The sequence below is a fragment of the Syngnathus typhle genome, linkage group LG4 (assembly GCF_033458585.1).
Source record: "Syngnathus typhle isolate RoL2023-S1 ecotype Sweden linkage group LG4, RoL_Styp_1.0, whole genome shotgun sequence".
Lineage (NCBI taxonomy): Eukaryota > Metazoa > Chordata > Actinopteri > Syngnathiformes > Syngnathidae > Syngnathus > Syngnathus typhle.
The window spans coordinates 3,966,070-3,983,620 of record NC_083741.1 but is presented as its reverse complement, the minus strand read 5'-3'; the positions used below and the strand labels follow the sequence as shown (position 1 = coordinate 3,983,620).

Below are 17,551 nucleotides of genomic sequence, written 5' to 3'. Positions count from 1 at the left end.
TGATCAAATTGGATCCCGCTTCTTAGTTCTTTCCCATGCTCCTGTTAGCCTGCAATTGTCCAAATCAATAATGTTGTTGTCTTTCTTTTGAACCTCTAAATCTCTCGTGTTGCTAACCTATCTACACCAGGAAGGGTCTTAAAGAAAGGACCAACAGTTAACTCCCAATATCTCCTCATTATTTATGAGTTAGCCTCCCTTTCCTCACTAGGGTGCATATCTTGTCAGTTGTTAATGGGAACCAGATGTCTCGTGCCAATGAGACCATGGACCAAGGCCCAAACAATCCCGCACGAACCTGACCCGAAACATGACCCGGTCACACTTAGGCTTACTAGTGAGATATACATTGCATGATACCAGAATAGAAATTTACCACAGTATGACACGAAATGTATTAGAAAATCCATATGTCGTAAAGTGTTGTATTATTACTATCTTCCACTATCTGTCCTATTCACTCCCTCCTTCTGAGGCTTGGCAACGCCCATGCCTCACACCTTGACAAACGTTTTGGGAGAATGTGTTCTTTACTACATATGATTCCATCATTTAATTTGACTTTCTTTCCAAAACGCTTCTCAATTTCCCAGTTCACACATCTTCTGCATGTGTTACTGGTTCTCCAGTTTTTTCTCTAGTTAATCATTAATCCAAAAGCTATGTTTTTCATTTTAGCATTCAACTTACTGAAAACCACTCTTTCAGCAAAGTCGCTCTACTAATTTTCCATAGTAGTCGCCAACAGCTTCAACCATTCAAACTGTATTTTCCTATCATTCAAGGCAATCATTCATCAATGCTCATTTGCATCTCACACACAGTCTCCAAAAAGGAGTCTTTCCATCACATTGGTCTCAATTCATCCAAGCTCACCACACAACATTCATATATCATTTTCAACTCAAGGTTCCTGATAGAACAATCCACCCATCCAAAAAAAAACTAAACTCATAAAAACTACTGGCAAATTAATCTGGATTTTCCCTTTGTTTTTAAATTTAAAGAACTCAATTTCTCAGATTTAGCTCGCATATAGCAGTTTGTATAATTTTATAACACCATCAATCAATTATTCCTATTAAATGTAGCATTGCAATGTCTTAAATTCACAATTTTGCTTCTTCCAATTCCTGAAAGCATGTTCTGTCGTTTTTTTTTCAAATTTCTCATGAGGGCTCGACACTTAACATGCACTAGTGTGGATCAATTTCTGCTCGCAAACACATTTCTCTTTTTTCCTCTCATTTTCATCTTTCCAAATCGTTTCTGTTCTGCGGTGCAAATTGAATAGACCACAGTCTAGCAAATTTCTTTACACTAAAAGTTTAGCCAATCTTCATCATTTTAACACACATGCACAGCTCTCACGCGCGTAGGGCAGGTCCCAGCACCAATGATTCGTCACAGGCTGGCCATTTCCTGTGGTCGATCACGAGCTAGTCCCTCCCACGCACACAAGGACAGTACATTCTAATTTTTTTATTTATCTTCAAGTTGCATTCATTTACCACTTGATTTGCAAATTCTAACTTTAGTGTACACACACAATTTGATCCCTGGTAATTTGTCGTTGGGCATACAAACAGCATTGTCATACTTCTTGTAAGGACAGGAGCTCTATGAATGTTCCAATAATCTGACAATGACATGTTTTGCTGTCATATGGGCATCTATTCTTTCTTTCTCTGTATTAGCATGAGGGGTCAAAGGAGAGGAAGCTTGTCATGCTGTAAATGTGACTTTTCCTCTGCCTCTTCCTCTGCCCTTTGATTGGTACAGTTTTACACGACGACACACTCTTGCCAAGTGTCCCCGTTCCCCATAATTTCAACAGTCCAAATTTGATGTCGAGTTTGAATTGAATGGCGGCCTGCGGCCTTGTTGGTCTCTAACTCTTCCTCTGCCCCTTTGGGAACTTTGGAAGATGACCGTTGTATCTTCATCTAGATCACTACCATCATCATCTAGATGAAATACATCAGAACTTTTGCCTTTTTGGATCACTTTTTTAGCATGTCTGGCCCACTGCATAGTCGTTGTATACAGGTTTTGCACACGAGCGGAATGCCTCTCTTGCTCTTCTGCTTGAGCTGCGGCTGGAGCCGTGGCCGGGACAGTGCGCCTGTGCACTGTGGCCTCATTGTCTTCCGGCCTGACAAACATAGTCGCAGCACTTTTCAACTTTCTGTCTTTTGGCTTTATTCTCTTCTCTCTTGTGAAGCTTTCAACCACAGTCTAGCACAATTCAACTCTCTCTCTTTTCTTTTTCCACTTCAGCATGTATTACATACAATCAAGAAATCTACTCGCCATGAACTCACCTCCTTCAAGAGCTAGAGATTTATCGTTCCTTTTTCTCATCTTAATTTTAGTTTTTCCAGTGTTTTTTTTCAATATCTTTTTATTTTCTTTGAGGATCCTCAATGCAGGTTTAAATTGACCTTCTAACAAATTACTAGCCTGTGTTATTGCCGTCGATCAATGGTAGAACTCCTATTTTGCCAATTTATCCTACCAGTCACTCTCAATCACACAAACTCCAACGCTTTTTATTTTTAGGCCTATCCAGGATGGGTGTAAAACCCTTCCAAACAGCTTGGAAAAACAGACCAAAAAAAAAAATCTACGCCCTTCTTCAATTGAGAAAAAAACCCAGTTTTTTTCTTAGCCCGTTCTTTCCACTGGGACAAGAATCCCAGCTGTTTCTTAGCTTGGAAAAACCAAAGCCGTATCTCCTTTAATTTTAATTTTTTACGCGTTTCATAGCTCGAACAAATCAAAGCCGTATCTCATAGCTCGGACAAACCAAAGCCGTACCGCATAGCTCGGACAAACCAAAGCCGTATCTCATAGCTCGGACAAACCAAAGCCGTATCAGCGCTTTTTAAATTTTTTTTTTAACTTACGTGTCTCCTGGTTCGTTGCATTGCCGGGTCCCGTCAAACCACCTCTGTCAGACGAAGGCAGACCTAAGATGCTGGCCCAGCGAAGAAGTTCTCTTCCCAGGACTTTCTTTTCCAGGTCCTCCTAATGGACGCTGGCTTGTCGACAATGCAGCACGTCTTCCTCCGTCAGTCAGATGGCGGGTATGAGGGTCCCGGGTTTCGGCACCAAAATGTTAGAGTGGTTTTCACTCTAACTTATTTTGCAAGAACCACACGGAGACAAGTTAGTCGTTTTGGGCACCTGCAGGCGGAGAGTTCACTCGTCGCTGTGCTTACAGCGATGGTCGAATGAAGTCGGACGCTCGCTTCCCACAAGAGCATCTTTATTACGAGAAAAAGGATGGGGGTGACAGTGGACTGAATAGACAAGTTAAAGCCCTTGACCTCTAGATTAGCAGAGCAGGGGATGTTTTACGACATTGTATAGGATGGGACAAGCTAGGTTATTTATTACTGGTTACACACCAACATAAGCATAAAACTAATCTACCTAGGTTATTTATTACCGGTCACATACATTCCAACATAATCATATGATCAAGATAGTTTTGGAAAACCCTGACAACAGCCCACGCTCTAAATTCGGGGCTGATACAAATAAAGCGCGAGTGCGCCATGTCCGTACTACTGAGTACGTACACGCACTTGTGACTGTGCACCGAGCTTTCTGACACGGCTTCCGGTAGTAAATGCGCAGGCGAGCGCTTCCCCATTTACTGGGGAAACGCAGTCATTGCAGGCAAAATGACAAAAAAAAAGTTTAATAATACAATTTGTTCAGGGTTGGCGGGCCGGATTAAACGGTCCCGTGGGCCGTATCCGGCCCGCGGGCCGTAGTTTGGTGACCCCTGGGGTATAGGCACACGTTTGGTCGTAAGGATGTGAGAGCAGGTGAGTGTAGTGTACATTGGTGAGTCTTTGGGTGTGTGAAAGTAATTATTGTACGACGCGTGTGTGGGGTGTGTGTGTGTGTGTGTGTGTGTGTGTGTGTGTGTGTGTGTGTTTCTGCAACAGACAGAAATACAGCACGTAAGTCAACGCTCAACTTCTGACATCAGACAATACTAGTAGACGGCACACATTACATAATTAACTGTGCATAACGGTTCCGCTATACTAAATAACCATAAATGAAATACTCTCGGCAACACACCAAATATAAGTCATCGAGACAACAAAATAAGTTTGCTGGCGACCGTTAGTCGCCATGCCGCTGAGTAACAGCTACTCGTACGACGTGACGGAAACTTAAGAGCGTGCCGGAGCTGTCAATCAAACGGCGCGCACACGAAGCAAACCGCGATCGGACAAACGGCACAACAGTGGACAGTAGTAACAATGAAATGTATAAACTCACCTTGTGTCAAAGACACACACGATCACAGCAATTCCAGCAACCTTTAACTTACCACTGCGCACAAGTGAATGGGTATAATGTCTGGACCCTGAATGTAAGACGACCCCCACTTTTTCAGTCTCATTTCAATGCAAAAAAATATCGTCTAATATTCGGTTTCAATACTGTATGTTTGAGGCAGTCCAACAAAATCCCGGACGGTTTTGAAATTCCCCCCCGGACATATTGTTTAGGGCTCAAAGGTAGGACATGTCCGGGTAAAAGGATGCTGAAGGAAATGAGACGCAGGAGGTGTATCGCAAAATACTTGACTGAACACGTAAAACGAGGTATAAGAAGAACAACGGAAATGCGTTACATTAACACTACGTTCGCAACACACGCTTCAAGCCTTAGTTCCATGGCGGAATACTTTATGCGAACACCACAGTATAATATAATAACAAACGTGAATCCACTGTGTATTCCTATGCAAGATTACTTGCAGCGTCCTCATAACATCACGTCAAAAACACAACATGAGTAATGTTCACGCCACTGAGGTCTAGAAGAGAATCCGGTCCATTTTCCAAAATAAAAGACCGTTCACACTCAGGTAAATACAATGGAAATAATGCAAGTTATTTATTCTTTCTTGTGCAGCCTAGTACCAAATGATCCACGGACCGGTACCAGGCCACGGCCTGGGGGTTGGGGACCCCTGAACTAGATGACTGACAATATACATAGACAAAATGTTTTATGATCAATTTCATTTTTAAAGGTTCAATTACATTTTTGCAGCGCTCCAAAATGCTTGTCATTGGGCTTCGTCAGATTCTTGGCATGTTTTCAGGTGGCACTCCTGGACCTCCAGTTCCTCAACACTCACCATACCCGGGTCAATGGCAGCATACCGTGTTCCATGGAACTGATGCAAATGAATCTAAACATCAAGGAATAAGCGGCACTATGGTTATAATCAGAATTATGATACAGAACAAAAAAGCTATGAGGTTTCAGTGCATTTCCCACCCACTGTCAATTTGCCATGTCTTCATTAATTTACTGGATATCAAGTGGGTATTGTGGGCTTGGTATATAATTGGTGGGAAAATCTTGTTCACAACTACATAAACATCCTTCTCACCTAGTGCAATGTTGATCTCCTTATTTATTTCTAGAAATGTGACCAAAGAAACATCCAGGGCAATAGATGAGGAAGCACATTCAAGTTATGGAGTGGCCCGGTCAGTCTCCTAACCTCAACCCAATAAAAAAACATGATTTAATCAGCTGAATCTTTTTATTTCCAAGCAGAAGCCAAAAACCCAGAATGATGTAGACAATGTTTTATAAAAGAGGTGTGACAAAATACCTCTTGAGCTGTACAATAAATCTGGTGGACCAACTAACTGAGCAGGACAAGGTTTGCTACAAACTTAGGTTTTGTTTGGGTATAAGACATTTGCTTTAAACAAAATTCACATTTTACAACTTTTATGTTCCAGATGGTTAATTTCTAATTCATTTTCAAGTGAACAAACTGACAAATTGAGCAAAAGACCCATTACCGTTTTTTTTCCGTGTATAGTGCGCCCCCATGTATAATACGCACCCTAAAAATGGCATGCTGATGCTGGAAAAAAGCTTGTACCCATGTATAATACGCACCCAATTTTTATGAATTTTTTTAAAATTCTTTTTTTTTTTTAAGTCCCAATGATCGTCACACACACAGTGAGGCAATGGGTCCCATTTTTATAGTCTTTGGTATGGGCTTAACTAGGCTGGATGTAATTTTTTTTGTTGGCGTTGATTTCTCCGACTGCCCGTAAACGCACCACCGCGCTCCGTGCGCACACGGGAAAGAGGCGGCTCTGTATGGGAGAGACGTTGAAGAGGAATAAAAACACCCTTGGAAACCAAAACTTGCCCCTCGTCGTGACTCGGAGCCGCAACAAATGTTTCGGATTTGTGTAGGGTACATTGTGACAGACAGCAAACGAGCAGGTGATCGAGCAAGCCTTGTCTGATACGAGAGCATTGCGGTCGCATGGAGCGTGTTTGAAGTGAACAGCAGAGAAGAAAGGAACAAGGCAAAGTGTTGTGAAATAAAATGCACAGAACGGATGCGCAAGACACGTCAGCTATATAAAGAGCGAGAGTTGTTTTCTTCCTATTAGTTTCAATTCACAGTTTAATTAGCAGTTTCAATCAGCAAATAACAAAATGCGTATTACAGGTAATATTTTATTTCACAACACTTTGCCTTGTTCCTTTGGTCTCTGCTGTTCATCCTAAAACACAAAGGCGCTCTTTAAGCAATGCGACAGTGAGCGCCCGGCGCGCTGCACCAAATTAAGCTCCCTGCGCAGTGCGCACTGAGGTCCACTTAAATTTTAGAAAGTACATCAGGACTTTAAAAATATCTTCTAAATTTCACCGACGGCTCTGTCTGACGGCTCGGTCGGCGGCGCGCTACGGTTGAGCGTTCTCTCTCGCGCTCTCTCTCTCGCTCTCTCTCTCGCTCTCTCTCGCTCTCGCACACACGCAAACCGGATATTATACGGAGGCCGCCATTACAGATGCGCAAGACACGTCAGCTATATAAAGAGCGAGAGTTCAGTTCTCTACCTAAATCCGTATTACAGGTAATATTTTATTTCACAACACTTTGCCTTGTTCCTTTCTTCTCTGCTGTTCACTTCAAACACGCTCCATGCGACCGCAATGCTCTCGTATCAGACAAGGCTTGCTCGATCACCTGCTCGTTTGCTGTCTGTCACAATGTACCCTACACAAATCCGAAACATTTGTTACATTTGTTGCGGCTCCGAGTCACGACGAGGGGCAAGTTTTGGTTTCCAAGGGTGTTTTTATTCCTCTTCAACGTCTCTCCCATAGAGAGCCGCCTCTTTCCCGTGTGCGCACGGAGCGCGGTGGTGCGTTTACGGGCAGTCGGAGAATTCAACGCCAACAAAAAAAATTACATCCAGCCTAGTTAAGACCATACCAAAGACTATAAAAATGGGACCCATTGCCTCCCTGCGTGTGTGACGATCATTGGGACTTAAAAAAAAAAAAAAAAAAAAAAAAAAAAAAAATTTTGTACCCATGTATAATGCGCACCCCAGATTTTAGACAATAAATGAGTTAAATTTTGCGCACTATACACGGAAAAAAACGGTAGTCATTTTCCCCTGAAAGTGTCGGGTTTCACAATTACATTTTTTGCTTTGAGAGCAGCAGTAAGTTCGTTGAAAACCGTGGTTATAATTTGTTTGACTTCACTGATTTGCAGATTTTGTCTGCCGCACTGAGGGATTGTTGTCTTAAAATGACACCCACATTAAAGTTGGGTTTCCAAATAACGAGCAGCCACGACAAATTAACAAGGAACTGTTTGCAAGGCTTCATTTTGCACTGCCATACCTGTATGTAGAGGTTTACATCAGCACTTCGGCAAAGGTACGGGAAGTTTCCACCAGTTTTGAGATGAGCTCGTTTGGCATTTGGAAACAATTTATACATCTCTTCCTTTGCTTCTAAAGAGAGTGCACTCTGATCAAAAACCTAAGTGTAAAAATAAACACCATGACTTATCAGAGCTGCTGTATGAATGAATACTGTATTCATATTCACACGCGTTCCCACTTACATCTATAATAGTCACAGCAACCTCCTTTATTTTATGTGGCTCCACATAAGAGTTCTGACAGTTTAGCGTTAACCTGGATGCCAGCTCTCTCTGGCTAAGACTCTCCAGCTACAACACAGAAATTACACATTACTCACTTTCATGAAGGAACACAATATGAGCATAATTTTCTTACCCTATCAACCATGAAGTCAATCGCACCGGCCATTTCTGGGTCGACTGGTCCTTTAGCAAAATTCCCGAGAACAATCTTCTTCAACATGAAAGCTGGCATCAACCAAAAACTGAGCAAAGATCACAAAATTAATTTGTTTCAGGGCATACTCACACCAAGCCATTTGATCCACGCCTGACTTGGCTTAGAGTTCCCCTCCCACTCCTGTCCACCAATCACATTTAAGCAGCCTGCCTAACTTTTGCCTATTTAAATGCGCCACCACTTTATTACAGTGCTTCTCAATTATTTTCTGTTACGCCCCCCCCCTAGCAAGAAGAAATCTATTCGCGCCCCCCCTCCCCACCGTGACTATCCTAACTTGTCTTGTAAGTCGTAAAATGTTGCACTGTCGCAAACGTGACAGAAGTAACAATGAGAGCGCCACTGCCCCCTGCTGTAGTAAACCCGCAATTACACTTTATTCTAGTACTGCCCAAAAAAAAGCCTGTTCCCCAGGGTCACACGCGCCCCCCCAGGAATAGCACCGCGCCCCCCAAGGGGGGCGCGCCCCACTATTTGAGAAGCACTGCTTTATTATATGTTGCATTCTGTTTATTTCTAGTAGGCAAGGTGGCTCTCAGGCAGTATCATTGCTGTGCGCCAATTCTGTCATGCTGCTCGCATTCTGTCTGTGCTGCAGAGCACACTGTCACGCTCCCTGAGACACTCTGGTCATTCACCTAAGAGAAAATAGCTTAAATTTCATTTGAACAACAACAAAACAATATTAGAGGAATATCATGCGTGAAGGATTGCCCTTTTTAAACTGATTCAGGTACACATTTAGACATTGTTTTCCAAAGTAAAAGCTCATGTGAAAATGGATTATTTTGGTTGAAATCAAAACATGATAAAACTACTAAAATCAGAGAATACAGTTGAGGCTGAAAGTAGAGGATATGTATAATTTTAGGTTACAAAAAAAAATGACTCAACTATTACTCAATTATCAAAATAGTGGTCGATTAAAGTGATCATTGATTACTTGTGGATTATTCACTTAACGTATTTTCCGCACTATTAGGCGCACCTAAAAACTTTTTACTAAAAAAAACACAGTGCGCCTTATAATGCAGAGCGCCTTATATATGGATCAATTGATGAATTTGTGGATCCGTACTGGTTGTACACAGTGCTCTGCAAAAATGTTTTAGTACGACTAGTAAATTACAAGGTCGCATCGCTTCCCAACATTACGGCAACTGTAGTCAGGGGGCGTCACCGAATAGCTGTTGTACCCGCGAGGCTATTTCCTTTCAAAATAGGCTGCTCCGTTAATGTTTCGAGTAAATTTACGGCTTGATATGGAAGGGAAACATAGGTAAGCAGTACCAATGTGTTAGATCGAACTTTAGTCAGTTCCGATCATTTTATAGGAGATCGTTCGAGAAACGCGATTGTTTACACTTTGCTGAGGCTCATGGGAGATTGCGAGCTGAGGCTCATGGGAAATTGCGGATGGCTAATGCTATAACGATAGCTGCTATACCCGCGAGATCATGTCAAAATAGGCTGCTCTGTTAATGTTTCGAGTAAATCTACGGATCGATATGGAAGGGAAACATAGGTAAGTACTACCAATGCGTTAGATCGAACTTTAGTCAGTTCCGATCATTTTATAGGAGATCGTTTGAGAAACGCGATTGTTTACACTTTGCTGAGGCTCATGGGAGATTGCGAGCTGAGGCTCATGGGAATTTGCGGATGGCTAATGCTATAACAATAGCTGCTATACGCACCAGGCTATTTCATGTCAAAATAAACTGCTCTGTTAATGTTTCGAGTAAATCTACGGATCGATATGGAAGGGAAACATAGGTTAGTAGTACCAAGGCGTTAGATCGAACTTTAGTCAGTTCCGATCATTTTATAGGAGATCGTTTGAGAAACGCGATTGTTTACAGAGGGCTCGTTGGTTATTGGCTAGTGGATGCATACCGCAACCCTAGTCAACCTCAGTTTGTTGCGGTATAGCTTTTATTTTATGCACCTTATAATCCGGTGCGCCTTATATATGGACAAAGTTTTAAAATGGGCCGTTCACTGAAGGTGCGCCTTATAATCCGGTGCGCCTAATAGACCACAAGACTTTTATAATTCTATTTTTTAACACTTTATTGTATTTTCAAACACTTTTTGAACATTTTAAATTTAAACCGACCTTCAGAAACATTCTTTAAGGCGTCACTAAAACTCACAAAGTCACAAAAAAACTACCGTAAACTGCGCACGCTACTTAGTCTCCCACCTGTGCCCTTGTTACTGGCTGATTAGTAACACAGGTGGTTTGTCTGCCTTGATACACGTGTCATCTTATTCAATCTAATTTTATTTATTTATCACGTTAATAAAATGTTGACGTTATTTCTAGTTTCCTCATTGTTAATCCATTTACTTGAAAACAGGCAATTTTGAAAGAAATGAAAAGTAAATTGTGATAATACTTGAGATAAGATGATGAACACCTTCACCTACCTCTTTAGTCTGGATATATAAAATGATCAAATATTAAATACTAACCTACAACATTTATTTGCGTAAACGCAACACCACCTGAGGTCTTTTTTGGTGCACATCACTGGATGTTGTGCTTTGTGTACAGGCGCATCATTGGGTGTGTTTAACGAGGGCAACATGTAGGAATGCAGCCCCCGAGGACTGAAGTTTGAGATCCCTGTTGTAAAGTGAATGCTCACTGTATCTTCCCAACCACAAGGCGCTTCAGGTTAAAAGGCGCTTAAGGGTAAAAGGCGCAGACTCAATTACGGGGCTTTTCTGTATTTAATACATACATATAACCCACCGCATTATAAGGCGCATGCATGCCATGACTTATGGTAAAAATAAATGTCACAGGAGCAAGACAGTTTTGTTGTACTTTATTCTACTATTTAACCGTCTTTAATATAATTTAATATAAAGCGTCTTTAGGTTTTTGAAAAGCGCTATACAAATTTAATGAATTATTATTATTAATCATGCACTGTATTGTACTCACGTTGTTAATCAATATTAATACGCAAATCCATCATAATCCTCATCTTCTGTATCCAAATTAAACAGTTGGGCAATTTCGCCATTAAAAATGACAAGTTCCCTCTCGTCACTGTCACGTTGCTCATCGGCATGGATTCTGGCTTTCCAGAAAGCTCTAATTGTGCCTTGTAAGCATGTCTCTTGTCTCATGTCTATGCCATCTAAGAGGGTCCTAATGCTGTTTGCGTTACACAAATGATAGTATTTATTTATCAATGGCAGTGGAGGTACGTACTCTACGTTTACGTACAGCCCTCCGATTGTTTTTTTTTTCCCAATCTACGTAAAAAGTAATGTCCTCTGATTGGTTCATCGGGGCTACAGTATGCCTGTATTTTACAGAAGCCATACAAAAAAACATTACAAATTTTGGAATTCGGTCCACACAAAAGGCGCACCTTATTAAAAGGTGCACCTTCGTTTTTTGAGAAAATTAAAGGCTTTTAAGTGTGCCTTGTGGTGCGGAAAATACGATATTTAAAAAGGTCATAAATGGGCATCAAGCCCAGCAGAGTGAACGTAGCCTGAGACTGCTGTGGACTTGTTTTGACGATAGAATTGTTGTGTTGTTTTTTTATTGGGCAGTTTGGCAGTGATCATGATTAAAGTTAAAAGTTAAAGTCCCAATGATCGTCACACACACATCTGGGTGTGGTGAAATTTGTCCTCTGCATTTAACCCACCCCCATGTGATTTTAATCCATCCCCTGGGGGAGAGGGGAGCAGTGAGCAGCAGCGATGCCGCGCTCGGGAATCAGTTGGTGATCTAACCTCCCAATCCCAACCCTTAATGCTGAGTGCCAAGTATGGAGGCAATGGGTCCCGTTTTTATAGTCTTTGGTATGACCCGGCCAGGGTTTGAACCCACAACCTTCCAGTCTCAGGGCGGACACTCTACCACTAGGCCACTGAGCTGGCAGACGAGAGGTTGCACTTATAGAATATATGCTTTGCACAAGCATGTGCCCCAGTGGAACAGTGCTAGTTATTATATATTGTATATTAAGCAGATATAATCAATAATGTGCAATACTGCAATTGTATGACACATCCACATTGCTCGCACTTGCTTGTGCAATCATGGCTTGGTAAGTGTTCTCATTTTGAGCACTCTCACAAGCCAACTTTAAATGTCATGTGGCCTCAGACAATGCACGGACTGCCAAGTGTGAGTACGCCCTTACTCACGTTATATTATTAATAATAAAAAAATAGGGAAAACCTGTTCGCTGTCCATGTCTGGTTAAAGATGGAGGTATCACTGAATGAATTACACAGTATCAAAGAGTGCACCCTGGGGGACTTGCAAGTGAACTCTGCAAACTTCTGGGCCAGGAAGCCACCCAAGGATGCACCAAAAAGATGAACCTTGAACATGGCAAGACAGGAAAATCATTAGAACGACTAAAAGGACAGGTGCACACGTGGGTGGGAAAACAAACAAACAAACAAACAGTATTTATTTCAAAATCAGTGCTTTCTTAAGTGGCTACTTATAGCAATTTACTTTGGTGTTCAATGTGACAACTGATGTGTATGCAGGCATTTCAAAGAAATAATAATGGAAAAGTAGAAAACGACAAAGTTCACAAATCTGTAAATGTGAAAAGGGTTAATGACAATATACACGTTGATAGATGAAATACATAACAGGCAAAACATAAGTGTAAAAAAAAAAAACTGCTTACTTTATCTAACTGCAAGTGATCGAGAAGCTTCCTAAATCCATCACAGAACTCTATGAGATCCCAGTACACTGGATACTGAAGCTGAAACAAACAAAATACTAGTACCGTCTTCAGAAATAAACCAACAGTACAGGGCCAATCTGAACCTGGGCAATCAAAAGAACAGGCTACAATTATTATTATTATTGATGACTAAGAAAGAACCAGCTGTCATTCCAGGAATCATTCCAGTTCAAGCAGAGTATTGATATGTGCACCCACTGACGAGTGAAAGACAAAAAAATGCACTCCCAACATGCACCTAGAGCGTAAGTAAGCGCTGTGCTTTTCCAGATCTGTTCCACGCCAATATCTGTTAAACTCACAGATATTACTCTGTAGCCCCAGCCTGTCAAAGCCAACATCTGTTGGAAGAACACTTCTGCAGTTCCACTGACAGGCGGAAGGAACATGATAGGGCACCTGATGCTCTTCGGGCCTGCATCATACAAGGACCACACTTTGCTGTCATCATCATCAACAATAATCTAGAAAGGGGGAAATGAGAACATGTATACAATTTAAATAATTCCACCATACATTACGTTTGAATGTACTATGTACATGTACATGCTTAACAAACGCAAAAAAATATTTTGCATCATCACTGTTGAGGAAAGAAAACGTACAATTATACCAGTAACCAGTATAGCAGAGGACATGACCCATGCATGCGGAAAGTTTGTGTGACTGAATACTGATGAAAAAGTATTTATACTCTTCTACATGAAAAGCATTTTGAAAGCATTATCCTTATAATTGCCAGTAGTATTCCCGTATCAGGGTTGATACCAAGTCCATAAAATTGAAAATATTTCAATTTATGTAATTTTCAGAATATAAAGTGGGAATGAGTAGAGAAGTACATACAAACCTTTGGTGACGTTTTTTCAGACATTATGCTTTTCATAGACTGTGCTTTTTTGCTTGGGCTGGCTTGCATTTGCCAGCCACTAGTGTAGTAAATGTTTTTGTTTTTTTTTTCATAAAGGAGGAACATGAATCTTGACATGGTGGAGTGCCACACAAATCACAGAAATACAATGCTATTCTGCATTTTTATAGCACAATAGACCAGGAACCAAGTAAAAAATAAACAGGGCTATGTTACAGCACGCATTACATCATAGTGATCAAGCGCCTGCTCAAAACTTGTCAAAATGTCATTGTTTTGATACTGAGCTTAAACATTTTTTTCAGTTCAGATGGGAAAGCTGATTCCAACATGATTAATTTCTGACAGCCATAATTGCGTGACAAAAAAAAGCCGTTTGGCCCAGAGAGAATCTCTCTTCAGCTTTAGGATGCCATTGATGATATTTTGTGCATCATTGCAAAAACATGGGAAAATGGCTTTGATTTTACCCTTGTTTACAATGTAAAGTGGGACCCTGGTTAAAGTAATTAATTTTAAACTGAAACCTTTGTGGAGTTGTTGCGAGTAATATGACTGCTTGTTTGCGACTGGCAGCTCTGTACGTGTCACGTGTATGCAGACTGAACATTCGCGTGAAGAAGCATTCTGGTAGGAAAGCAGGAGCGAGCATAAGTAGTAAGAGTGTGAGTAACTAGGATGGGAACGAACGAGACAATATTGAGTCGAGTGTATGAAGACAGAGAAAAAAAAGAGTGCCAAATTAACCTGTGTCGTGTGAGTGTGTGCGTGCGTGCGTTGTTGGGCCGCTGGGCCCCCTGCTGACGACGTGCGATGACTGCGACCCCGTAGAAAACTCTGACATTGGCGAAACATCTCCCTTGCATTCCCTGCTCAGCCACTGCCGTGACCAGTCCAGTTCTCAGTTTGCTTCTTACTTTGTTTCCTTATTTAACAAAGTTTTCAACAGTGTCTGCTTCTGGGTCTTAACCTCACTAATTACAGTTTGGTCAATAAATCATATATACACGCAGAATTTGGAACACACTGTATACGTACTCTTTTTAGAGGAACTGTGCTTCTGAACCAGTTATAGTCTGGAGAATCTTTGATTTCTTCCATCTGAAGAACACATTCAAAAATGGGAAAACTTAAGAACAATGAGTTGCAAAAATAAAAGGAAATTGAGAACAATACTATTACTATATGTGATCACCAAATATGATTAGCTTAATGACAAGTGGACACGGTCTTGTAGAATTGTCTGAAAAAACATGGAATGAGCATTTCAAACGTCTTTAATAATCTACGTAAAATGTTACATTTACGCAATTTGAGTTGCGCTTTTACGGCAAGAGAAACTGAAATGTCATGGTAGGGCTGGACTATTTATAAAAATGCAATTGATACTTTCAGTTTGAAGTCTCTGTTTTTAAAATGTTATAATTGAACAAAAACAATTAATGTGCAGAATGCCGCATCCCATTTACAAGTTCTTGATGTGAAAGTACCCTGAATGCACCCTGTTGCTAGCATCGCATGCGTGTAAGCGCAAGTGATTCTCCCATCCCTAAGCGTCCTTTAAGTTACTTAATGACATCTCAGTTGTACTTTACTGTAAAACTTGGAGAGCAACAGCAATGTGTACATATTCTGTTAGGTTAGCCAATCTCATGTAAATTTTAATGTTTATATGTTTGCAATTCTTCTCATTAGTTTATATAAACATAACTGCTCAATCAGAACACGAATACAATACACAGAACTGTATAAACACACACACACACACACACACACACACACAGATACCAAATGGCCATGGCACATTTGCCGCCTTTCCAGACAGTATAAAACAAGCTGACCTGGAGAAGGAAGTTGTTGTTTCATGCGCCGCCGGGCCATGTGTACTGGCCGCCATTAAACAACCTAAGATCTTGCCAATAAAGAACCAACTCCACATTGTTGTTTTTCCTGGCTCAACATTGGACATCGCTCACAACACGCAACAAACTATACACTCAACAAAAATTAGCTCTAAAAAAAAAAAAGTTAGACTAGCTTAATTACTAAAACGCAAACAACTGAGGAGTAAGGCATGATTGCAATTGTGTATTTATTATTTGCTTTTTATTTGCATTTAATGAAATGCCGTTAATATGAAGTGTTGTATTTTGTTAATTGTATTCATGATGTAAGTATGTTCCCGTTAACAATAATATAGTTGTTATTCACTGGCACAACGTTTTTTATCTAAATAACTTGGCGTGTTTATTCAAAAAATACTCAACTCGTGTACGTCATGCATTGGCTAGCTTACGGTATTGCAGCGTTAACCTTTCAACCAACCATTCGCTTGTGACATGCAACAAATTACATGGGTATGAAAATACTTATGCTTGTTTACCGTTTGGTTGCGGGTGTTCGCTAATGCGTCCATCGCAGTTTAGTCGCTCGCGCCATCACATGACATGACATGAGTTTGCCAGCTTTCACCATCGCTTCCGCAAACAACTATTTCTTCATCGTCTTTGAGGTGAATGGCGGTTAGCAACCAGGATCCTGCCGCATTACCGCCACTTATCGGACTGAATTGTTAGTGAGCAGATTAGAGGGGATGATCTTATTTACATTTTGTTTTATAATATTTATCAAATTTCTCCACACATACCACTGAGGGACTGTTAAATACGTCGTTATATAATGGAAGGTTCTAGCAAAAGAAAGCCTGTTTTTGACGTGCTTGAGAAATATTGCGCTCGTGCAAGTGAGTGCGAAGACGTTTCCTATAAACAACAGGGAAGGGTGGAGAGGAGGGACCTGCGCGTGTGCTGTATTAAAAAACGAACTAATAGTCTCTGGTTTCTAAGGTGTCGGAAAGCTCGTCTGTCATGCCTTTAAAAGGCCTCCACTTTTCCAAATTCAGCATACATTTTGCATTTGGTCCTTATGCAGTTAAGAGAAAAACATACCAGGTAAGATCAAAATAAATATCAAAGGAATAAAAAAAAAATAATAATAATATCTTACAATATATAAAAATAAAAAATAACTATTATTACAATGTTTGTTGCATGCTTATGTCTTCTGTATTTATCAACTGGCAAAATTAAATGTGCAAACATAGATTCTTAGAACTTGACTTACTCCTTCATGACCCTTGGAGAGACAATTATCCAAACAAAAAAATAATTTTCTTGGTTTAAAACAAATGCAAACATTAAATCTCGGTTAGATTTTTGGTTAACAACCACAATGAATAATCAAAAAGTGAAATATGTCCTGCCTCACTCACTGTGGTATGGATTCCTTTATGTCACAATTGAACCCCAACAGGAAAAAGGGCTATTGGAAATTTAATTGCAACCTTTTAAAACACAAAGAATACTGTAAAAGGATTGAGGGTCTTGTTCAAAACCTTTTACAAGACCACTCTTTACGCTTGTATACCTCAAAATGGGAATTTTTAAAGTAGAAAATCCCTCAGCTCTCACTATCATTTTGCATAAATATGAAGAAACAACATAATTTAGCAGAAGAAAAAGTAGTGAAAAAATACTTTTGATTAACAATCAATTTAAAATAAAACAAATAAAAAATGACAAATCGTCTTCACTTTTAAAAATACAGATATTGCTAGAAGTTTTTGTTACCATTGATTTTCTAAAATTATTTGAAGAGTTTTCACTAGTCTACGGTTTCAAACTTAGCTATTCATCAGTTTGTTGTTTAGCCTATTCTATATATCTTAAAAG

General features: G+C 40.4%; 1 protein-coding gene across 4 annotated transcripts; it reads right to left on the bottom strand.

Annotated features, from left to right (window-relative positions):
* Positions 1-4,905: 4,905 nt before the first annotated feature.
* On the bottom strand, positions 4,906-16,363 carry spg21 (SPG21 abhydrolase domain containing, maspardin). Of its 4 annotated transcripts, none has more exons than XR_009714146.1 (10): positions 16,204-16,363; positions 14,859-14,921; positions 13,252-13,413; positions 12,887-12,967; positions 12,421-12,566; positions 8,121-8,229; positions 7,946-8,053; positions 7,720-7,860; positions 5,435-5,543; positions 5,030-5,230 (listed from the first exon to the last, which is right to left on the bottom strand). XR_009714146.1 is itself a non-coding variant. In XM_061276231.1 (10 exons), the coding sequence occupies exons 1-9, from the start codon at positions 16,234-16,236 to the stop codon at positions 5,465-5,467; spliced, it is 927 nt and encodes a 308-aa protein (XP_061132215.1). In that variant the 5' UTR covers positions 16,237-16,363; the 3' UTR covers positions 5,030-5,230; positions 5,435-5,464. The 4 variants fall into 4 exon arrangements, 3 of the variants coding, with proteins under 3 accessions (XP_061132214.1, XP_061132216.1, XP_061132215.1); XM_061276231.1 differs by having other exon boundaries at positions 5,435-5,548; XM_061276230.1 differs by lacking the exon at positions 5,435-5,543 and having other exon boundaries at positions 4,906-5,230.
* Positions 16,364-17,551: the final 1,188 nt, after the last annotated feature.

What these genes read in the sequence shown, in the direction of transcription:
- spg21 (XM_061276230.1), bottom strand. Translation starts at nt 16,236, where the DNA reads ATGGACGCATTAGCGAACACCCGCAACCAAACG. An exon ending in CGAACACCCGCAACCAAACG is followed by an intron (nt 14,922 to 16,203) that starts GTAAACAAGCAT and finishes TGTGTTCTTCAG; the next exon opens with ATGGAAGAAATCAAAGATTC. An exon ending in ATCACTTGCAGTTAGATAAA is followed by an intron (nt 12,567 to 12,886) that starts GTAAGCAGTTTT and finishes GCCATGTTCAAG; the next exon opens with GTTCATCTTTTTGGTGCATC.